General features: G+C 33.1%; 1 protein-coding gene across 1 annotated transcript; it reads left to right on the forward strand.

Annotated features, from left to right (window-relative positions):
- Positions 1-5,769: 5,769 nt before the first annotated feature.
- LOC131874154 (chaperonin CPN60-2, mitochondrial-like) lies at positions 5,770-6,783 on the forward strand. The gene is made up of 2 exons (XM_059217399.1): positions 5,770-6,245; positions 6,462-6,783. The coding sequence occupies exons 1-2, from the start codon at positions 5,770-5,772 to the stop codon at positions 6,781-6,783; spliced, it is 798 nt and encodes a 265-aa protein (XP_059073382.1).
- Positions 6,784-8,824: the final 2,041 nt, after the last annotated feature.

Here is an 8,824-nt window from a genome sequence, read left to right on the forward strand (position 1 = left end):
ATCAAGAAGATTTAAGTTCATGTATTTAAGTATCAAAGAAGTTAAATTAAATGAATTTAGTTTTGCATCTATACATGAGTATAGTATGCTTCTAAGCCATAGAGTTTTACATTTTTATAGTGCACAACTTAAGCCCATAAATTCTACTTAAGCTCAAGACTTCTTAACATTCTTGAAATTCTATCCACCAAAGTCTTGATCATTATTTTTACAAGTACATGTTTTTATGGAGTATATGGAGTTATTTTTTAGTCTAACAATCTTGGCATGCCTACAATAATCATAAAATATCTCCTATTGCAGCTCTTAGAAAGTTCATTGTGTAATGTGATCCAATTAGAAGGTATAGCCCTTCTTATCATAATTAATGTATTTACTTTATTATGTACTAAAAATGAACCTAAATTTGTGAAAAATTCATAAGTCTTTGTTAAAGATCACGAGAGATAAAATAAATGTGATACATTAAGGGGGTAGATTTTTGGTGGGATTTTTTTTCATATAGCTACACTAATCTCTATGATAACTTTTAGAAGAGATAAGAGAACTTCCTCTACATGATAAATTTAAAGAGAGAACTTTGTTGTAAATAGCACATACTTTTTCTTGAGCTAAGAACCAATCTACTAGATTGGAACACAAGACCTCCCATGTAAAAGGCTCACATCTAACCATTGCATTGTGGACTCATCCACAAATTTAAAAAAAAAACTATTATTAAAATTAAAATATTTATTTTATTTGACTTTAAATTCTCTATCAATAAAAAGATGTTTGATTATAAAGATATTTTAGTAAGTCATAATAAAAAAGTTTCAAATTATTTATCCATATTGATAGAAACTATGAGCTAATCAGATTAAAGGAAAATAGATTTTCAATAATAATTTGTTAAAAAATTGTGTTACTTTAATCAAGTCAAAAAAATATTGTAATTAAAAAAACCTAATTTGTAATTTGTTTTTTAATTTGTTTTTTAATAGACAATTACATAGTTACATGCAAGGAACTAAAAATTAATAGATCACATCTAAAAGATACCAAAAATTAATAGATCACATCTAGAAGATACCAAAAATTACATAGATCTTAAAATTAAATACATTTAAAATAGCTTAATTTATTATTTGCTGACAAGGAACTAAAAAAATAATATTATTTACTCACAAGAAACTAAAAATTAATAAATGACATCTAGAGGATACCAAATTAAATAGATCTTAAAATTGAATACATTTAAAATAACTTATTTTTTTATTTATATTTCTTCCATGTCGGCTGCTCTTAGCCGAAAAACTTGCCGCAAGATACTCATGTCAAACGCCTATTAAAGGGATTGAGGATGATGCAAAAAAAACATATACTTTCTTGATCTAGGGTTATCAGTCATTGGGAAGCTCGAGAGCTGAAAAGAAATGGAGAGGGAATCGAAAAAAATGGAGCGAGAATTCATTAGAGCAGCTGAAGGAGACCGAGAGGAGCGCCGCATATTTGACTTGCCGCTGATTACGAAGGAATTAGTATTTTCAAAGCTTCCAGTCGAATCAATCTGCCGCTCTCGAGTAGTCTGTAAAGAGTGGAATTTCATTTTGTCTTCGCAAAGATTTTTATCTTCACTGCCCATTCAAAATCCGTGGCTTCTTATTTGTGGTAAAGAAATGAATGAGACTTGGGTCTGCATGGCCTACTGTTTTTCTGCACAAAAATGGATGACCCTCTCCCTTTCTCTTCCTCCAGATCTTGATATTAGGTTTTCGTCAGGAGCAGGACAAGGGTTCCCCTAGACAATTATTTGTTTGCAATCCTCTTATGAGATCTTATGCAGAGATAGAAATGGATTTGTCTGACAAATTTATCCCTTTTGTACAGGTAGGAAACAAAGAGCCCTATTTGGTAGTTTGTTCCACCTCTGGAAAAAAAATTTCCTTCAAAATCTATCATTATTTTCAAGATTCATGGAGGGTTAAGTTTCAGTTTGCAGAGGAACTAACATCCAATATTTCAGGTTTTAAAATGGCTCAAATGGTTGAGTGCAATGGTGTTCTTTTCTTGTGGGGGATGTCACTTGAGACTATTGTGGGTTACAAAATAAAAGCTGATGGCTTCATTGGCCCTGTTACAATAGCTCCATTACCCCCCCAAATGGTTAAAGATCTGAATGTTTGTAATATGGTTTCATATGGTTCGTCCCTTCTTGTAGTGGGGACCTCTCAGAGCTGATTCCTTTTTTCTTTGAATTTGAACCCGACTTGTCTAGTTATGATCCATTGTCTAGTTTTGATACGGGTATTGTAATCTGGGAGTTGTTTCAAGACGAGGAAGATGAGTTGATTTGGAAGTGGAAAGAATTTGCAAGAATACCTCCACATTCTCTCCCTCAATATGTTATTGAATATCTGAACGACTATTTCGATATGCATTGGTTGTATGGGGAGTGTGCTTGTGTGGGAGAATATCTGTGCTTCAACGCTGCTCCGGTTTTTGCATATAACCTGAAGTGTGGGTTCTGGCAACGCCTTCCTCCCCATAAAAGTCATTACTCTAACCAGAAGATGGTATCGTTTGAACCGAAGTTATATCAGTTTCCAAGAAAATCAAGCGAATGAGGGATTGCATAAAAATTACATTTGAGAAAAGGAGGGATAACATGATGGTGATAGGTGTCATGTAATGATTATCATTTATCTTGTATGTATATCGTTTTTCTATTAAATAGTTATGGAATGGAGTGTTGTTGTTTTGTTTTTTTTCCAATTTATGAATTAAATTATTATTTTCTTGAAAAAAATTGTTGTGTTTTTATCAAATTAAATCATTATAAAGATTTATGTAGGATATTGTATATAGAAGACTTGTAGTGAGAGTTCTAACTAAGTTTATGGTAAACTCTAGTAAAGAAAAAACTGACTTATATTAAAAAGATTTGAAAATCACTTTTGGAAAATTTAACCATCACAATTATCAAATAAAAGAATGTAACAATATAATTGCAAAACTTGTTGATTCATTATCACTCATTTCCTATTAATTTTATCTTTCTATAAATTGTTATTTTTTATCAACTTAATTTTTTTCAAGAAAGATTATATTCCTAAGCCATCTTTCTTTTATCAACCCAATTTTTATCATATTTTATTCAAAATTATGGTTTATAATTTTTTAGTAATTTCCTAAACCATTTTTATTGATTAATTAAATAAACATTTTTTGCTTTGTAAATTTCTTCTCTAGAAAGACTTTTTTTAATTTATGTAACAAGATATGAAATTTTTGCTAAAACATGTGCCGTAAAAATGTTAGATCTAAATTCCATATGTCAACTTATTAGATGGCCACACACCTTTAATACTACCCAAACATTTACTATGACCCATTTTTAAAATGATCTTCAAAGTTTATATCCACCAATGAGAACACCATAATTGTACTCATGTTTAAGGAGAACACAACTTCTAAAATTAAGTTTAATGCCCTAATTTTGTGTCAAAAGCTTAACACAAATTAGATTTGTAGAATCTATTTCATATGGTCATAACTCTTTCATATTCCTTTCAACCCTTATTATAATTTTTTTAAATAACTCTCAAAGTTACCTCTAATAAAAATTCAGGATGATGATCATCACAAGCCTATGTAAGAAGTATAACCTATGACAAAAGCATTCTTTTAACCAACAAAAATATTGTGCATTTTCTGTTTGTTGGAATCCATTAACTTTATAATAATATAAAAAGTAAGAATAGCATTCACACACATGAAATGTTTGTATTCTAAGATAACATAACATCTAATATAATAAAAAATAGAATAAACTCTTAAGATAAGGAGAGTTTAAAATATTCCTTATGGAAGAAACCACTTAATTTTACATATGGATATTAAGATTTATATTTTTTTTTAAATAAATAATTTATAATTTTTTATTGATTGTTAGTTCTTAATATGCAAGCAAATGTAATTTTTATATATTAATACATTTACAATCTTATATTTTTAGCAATTTAAAATTATAAATAAATATTTTATTAGATTGAAAATAGCAAAAACATGTTTTATAAATATTTAAATGAAGAAAATTGTTACAGATCTACAAATTATTAGATTTAATATTTTACCTCTCTTAAAATAACATTAATAGAATCTAACATTCTTTATGTTATAAGATTAATATGTTATAAGCCTTAATACTTTTTTCATAACCTATGAAAACACAATTAAAGGGCCACAGTTTTTTAATACTTCCCAAATATTAACTACACTAATTTCAAAAATATCTTTGAAAACTTATTTTCAACAATCATGAGAACGCGTTAATTGAACTATTGTTTGAGACCAAAAACTTTTGAACAAAGTAGTTTTTTTGAATCATTTTAACATAGCCATGTCTCCTTCATATTCCCCTCAATTCTTGTTATCACTTTTTTAAAAACACTCTCAAAATTACCATGATGGTCAGCATCAAATAGTTTATGTAAGAGCAATGACCTATGACAAAAGAATTTGTTTGTTAACCAGAAAAAATCTTCTCCCAATTGTCCAAATTTATGCTCAAGTATTACTTGTTGGAATCCATTAATTTGATACTAATGTGCAATGTGAGAATATTGGTGGTGTACATGAAATGTTTGTTAGCTAAGATACCCTAATATCTAATATATTAAAAAATAAAATAAATCTTTGAGATATGGCAACACTTTAAAATACTTCTTATGGAAGAAGTCAATTCACTTTATATCTCTATCTTTAGATCCAAATTAAATACAACAATTTCAAATATGAGATAAAATATTCACCTTCAAAGATGAAGAATTTGTGCTTTTGAAAGAGATGTCAAAAGTTTGAATCTTATAAGAGGTAGAGTACATACATCTCATTTAACAAACTTAAGAAGGTTCCCCATACATGAATAACAATATGACTCTAAGCCACCTAAAATCTAAATTAGATCACTAAATATTGTGAAATATGAAAGAATTCCATTTTTTTCCTACATATAACGATAATAACATAAAAGAGTGGTAAACTACTAACCTTAACATAAAATAAAATAAAAGTATTACCCAATATAACTAATTACAAAAATTATTCATATAAATTAATATAACTAACAAAAAAAATAAAAATGTTACATATTAGCATCACCATAATCCCATAATAACATGTGCGTAGATACATAACAATTTTTAAGATTTTCTTCCATACATCCTCCTTTGGCATATTGTTTTGTATGTACTCCATATTGATATTGTTTAATGAATAGTTTCAATCATCTCTTGCCTCTTGTTATTTCTTTATTCTATTTTGTTTTCATTTCTCTGCTCATTTTTTATCTTTACAATTAGTATCAGAGTCGTGGTTGGCTTGATAAGAGATGGAAGAGGAAGAGAGAATAGATTGGGAAGCATGGTGTCGAGCTCTCATGTCTTGATTTTGTGGATCCAGAGAATTTCATGAAGAAGTGGGAGCTGTTTATTCTACCTCCGATTCACTTTTGTGTGAGATTTTGGATGATGAGGCTGATTTTTTTATTGAAGAATTTCTTGACAATTTGGATTTGGTTGAAGAGGACGCTGAGGCAAGTGAAGATGATGTTGAGAAACATGAAACCGAGAATTGAGAGGAATCCCAAAACAATCAAATTTGAAGCTAAAAGAAGAAAATTTATGACTCACTTATCGAATATATATTTTGGAAGAAGAAATAGAAGATTCGCGCTATCATATGTTTGGAGAAGTAAAGATAGTAGAACCAGAGTATGAAGTTTTCATGATGGAAGTTCAAGAGGTGCCTTGCCAAGAAGAGAGTCAGGCTTTGCCTGAAAAGAGCCCGCCGGCTCGAGGAGGTGAGGATTTTTTTCACCTTTTGGCTGAGGATTGTTTAACCTGCAGTGTTACGGATTATCTACAGATGAATTGTGTTGGGGTTGCAATAGATAATGCAGAGGTTGCTACCATAATTGTAGCAGGTGAAAAAGACGTCAGGATTGAAATCCCCGATTACGATGATCTTGTGACAACCCAGGCGGATAATTGTGCGACAACAAAAGAGCACGTTGCTGATGTCGTGTGCGAGGATGTCATGGGAGAAGGACTAGTTGGATGTAGAGTAGACGTCGGGTGGAATCTGTTAGATGTCATAGACAAATTTGGTCCTAAAGATAGTGTGCTACAAGAGTGTGTGGCGAAGATAGAATTCACTTTGAGTTTTTTGGAAACGGTTGGAAAAACTGACAACAGTGTTTCCAGGTACCCAAAAGTCTCATTTTCCCTATCAAATTCAAAGGATAGGAAGTTAGGACCAAGCTCACTCATTATGCTGAACCAGGAGACAGAGGGGGATGCCACCCTACTAATTCACAAGGGGGTCAAGGCCAAGGAAAATTCCACAACTGGCAATATTTTTTATCCTACTTCAACTACCAATCCCGACTTTTAGATTGTATTGCGATCGATCAATTATAGCCTCCGGGAGCGAATGGTGGGGCTATTACCGGGAGAAGCGGTCAAGGTTTTGCTGGTTGTGGAGCAGCAAGCTATTTTTGAGGGCTTGTTTAGGGTGGATTTGGCTGGAATCGGGTGTCTTCAAGCGACAAAGGCAGCAAAAGAGGAAGGAATTTTGCGAGGTGGTGGTGTCGCTCTTCTCTATGCAACAAGAGAGCTTGATATAATCCCTACAGCCAACTTTGACCAGAAGACTAGAGTTCAGATAATTCATAATGCATTGAAGTCTCCTATACATACAATTGATTGCAATGCTAGTGTTGAGGGTGCTATTGTAGTTTAAAAACTACTGGAATAAGAGAATTTTGATTATGGCTATGATGTTGCTAAAGAGGCAGTGGTTGCTGAACTTCCAAAGGATAAAAGGCCAATCTCAAACATGGGAGACATGGTGTGGATATGGAGATATTGGCAAGCGTTGTGCTGCAGCCATGAAGGTTGCCATTTTGGATTAGACTGTTCTAAGCGTGTTCTAGTGAACCTATGGGGGTAGTTCACTAGAACATGTTTTGAACCCCAAAAAAACATTTCCCTCCCCTTAACTGTTAACATCTATGTATTTTGAAATTTTAAATCCTTAATACTAAATTATTTGGCTTCGCTTGTTTAAGGAAGCAAAGGTGTGCGGAAACGCTTCCTACGCTAATCTTGAGAGGACGGTTATTCAACTTTCAACTTAAATATTACTAAGATATCAAGAAATGCACGATAAAGCATAAACAAAATAGGAATGAACACATAACACAATGATTACCATGGGGAAACCCTTCTAGGAGAAAAACCCCACCCTCCAAAACTCGCACAATGTATTATCAAATCAAGCTGATTACAATACACTTGCAATGCAAGTTCTTATAGGAGCGCATCACCACAACTCAAACTCAGAGAGACTCCTTCTAGCATCCAATCTTGCAAAAAAATCAATTATCAAACTCCTCCCCAAGCCCTCCTTTTATAGTGATTTTACAACCTGGAAACCACTTGTGGTTTTACAAAACCATGGGCTTAACCACCATGCCACATGGTGCCCATTTTTGACATTTACATTTCCAAAATGGAAAAACAACCAGGTTAAAATAGTAATCCCGTCCATAATTTTGTCCCCTAGCTTAACCCTCTTAAAAGTCACAAAATGAGTCATTAAGGCTCTAAAAATGGCCCACCTATATTCTACTATGGACAAGACTCATTTTTAACAACTCACTAACCATTTTCCAATGCATAAACATGTGGAAAACTACCTCAAACAAGTTCTGGAATTTTCCAGAAAAAGACTGCAAGGTTGAGACACATATTTCTCAACATTCTCCCACTTGTCGAACAACTTGCAAGAGTCAGGGGATCCAAAATATCATGGACTTAATTGCTAGGGGCCGAGAGGCCCATAGACTCTGAACACCATCTAAATTTCTCTGTGCTCACGGGCTTAGTTAATGCATCAGCAACATTCACCAAAGTTTCTACCTTTTCTAGCTTCACCTTGCCATCCTCAATCATATCTCTCACAAAATGATATTGTACATCAATGTGCTTGGTCCTCGCATGAAAATTAGGGTTCTTTGCTAGGCAGATTGCACTCTGACTGTCACTGTAAATTGTCACTGCACCTTGTTTGAACTCTATATCTGAACACAATCTCTTTAGCCAGATGGCTTCCTTACAGGCATGAGTAGCTGCCATATATTCTGCCTCAGTAGTGGACAAAGCGACCATAGCCTATCACTTGCTCATCCAACTGATTGCACCACCGAATAATGTAAACACATATGCACTGGTGGATCTTCTTCTATCAACATCATCGGCCCAGTTTGAATCCACATAGCCTCGAATATCTAAGGAATGCTCATTTCTTGTTCCATGAAAACATATCGAGTACTCTGAAGTACCCCTCAAGTATCTGAAAACTCTTTTTACTGCATCCCAATGTGCTCTTCCTGGATTAGACATATAACGAGAAAGAACTCCCACTGCTTGGGCAATGTCTGGTCTTGTACAGACCATAGCATACATCAAACTTCCAACAGCACTATGATATGGTACTCAACTCATCTCTTCCATCTCCAATGGGGATGTAGGACACTGTGAACTAGAAAGCTTTGTTCCCATTGTAATAGGAACACTCAATGGTCTTGAATCCTGCATATTGAATCTTTTCAAAATAGTACCAACATACTTGCTCTGGCCTAGCCAAAGCTTTCTGTTTTGTCTATCTCTTACAATCTCCATTCCTAGAATGTGCCTAGCTGCACCAAGATCTTTCATTTCAAACTTTATCGAGAGCTAAGATTTTAACTCTGCAATCAAACTTTTTCCTTTGCCAATAA

The sequence above is a fragment of the Cryptomeria japonica genome, chromosome 3 (genome assembly GCF_030272615.1).
Source record: "Cryptomeria japonica chromosome 3, Sugi_1.0, whole genome shotgun sequence".
Classification (NCBI taxonomy): domain Eukaryota; kingdom Viridiplantae; phylum Streptophyta; class Pinopsida; order Cupressales; family Cupressaceae; genus Cryptomeria; species Cryptomeria japonica.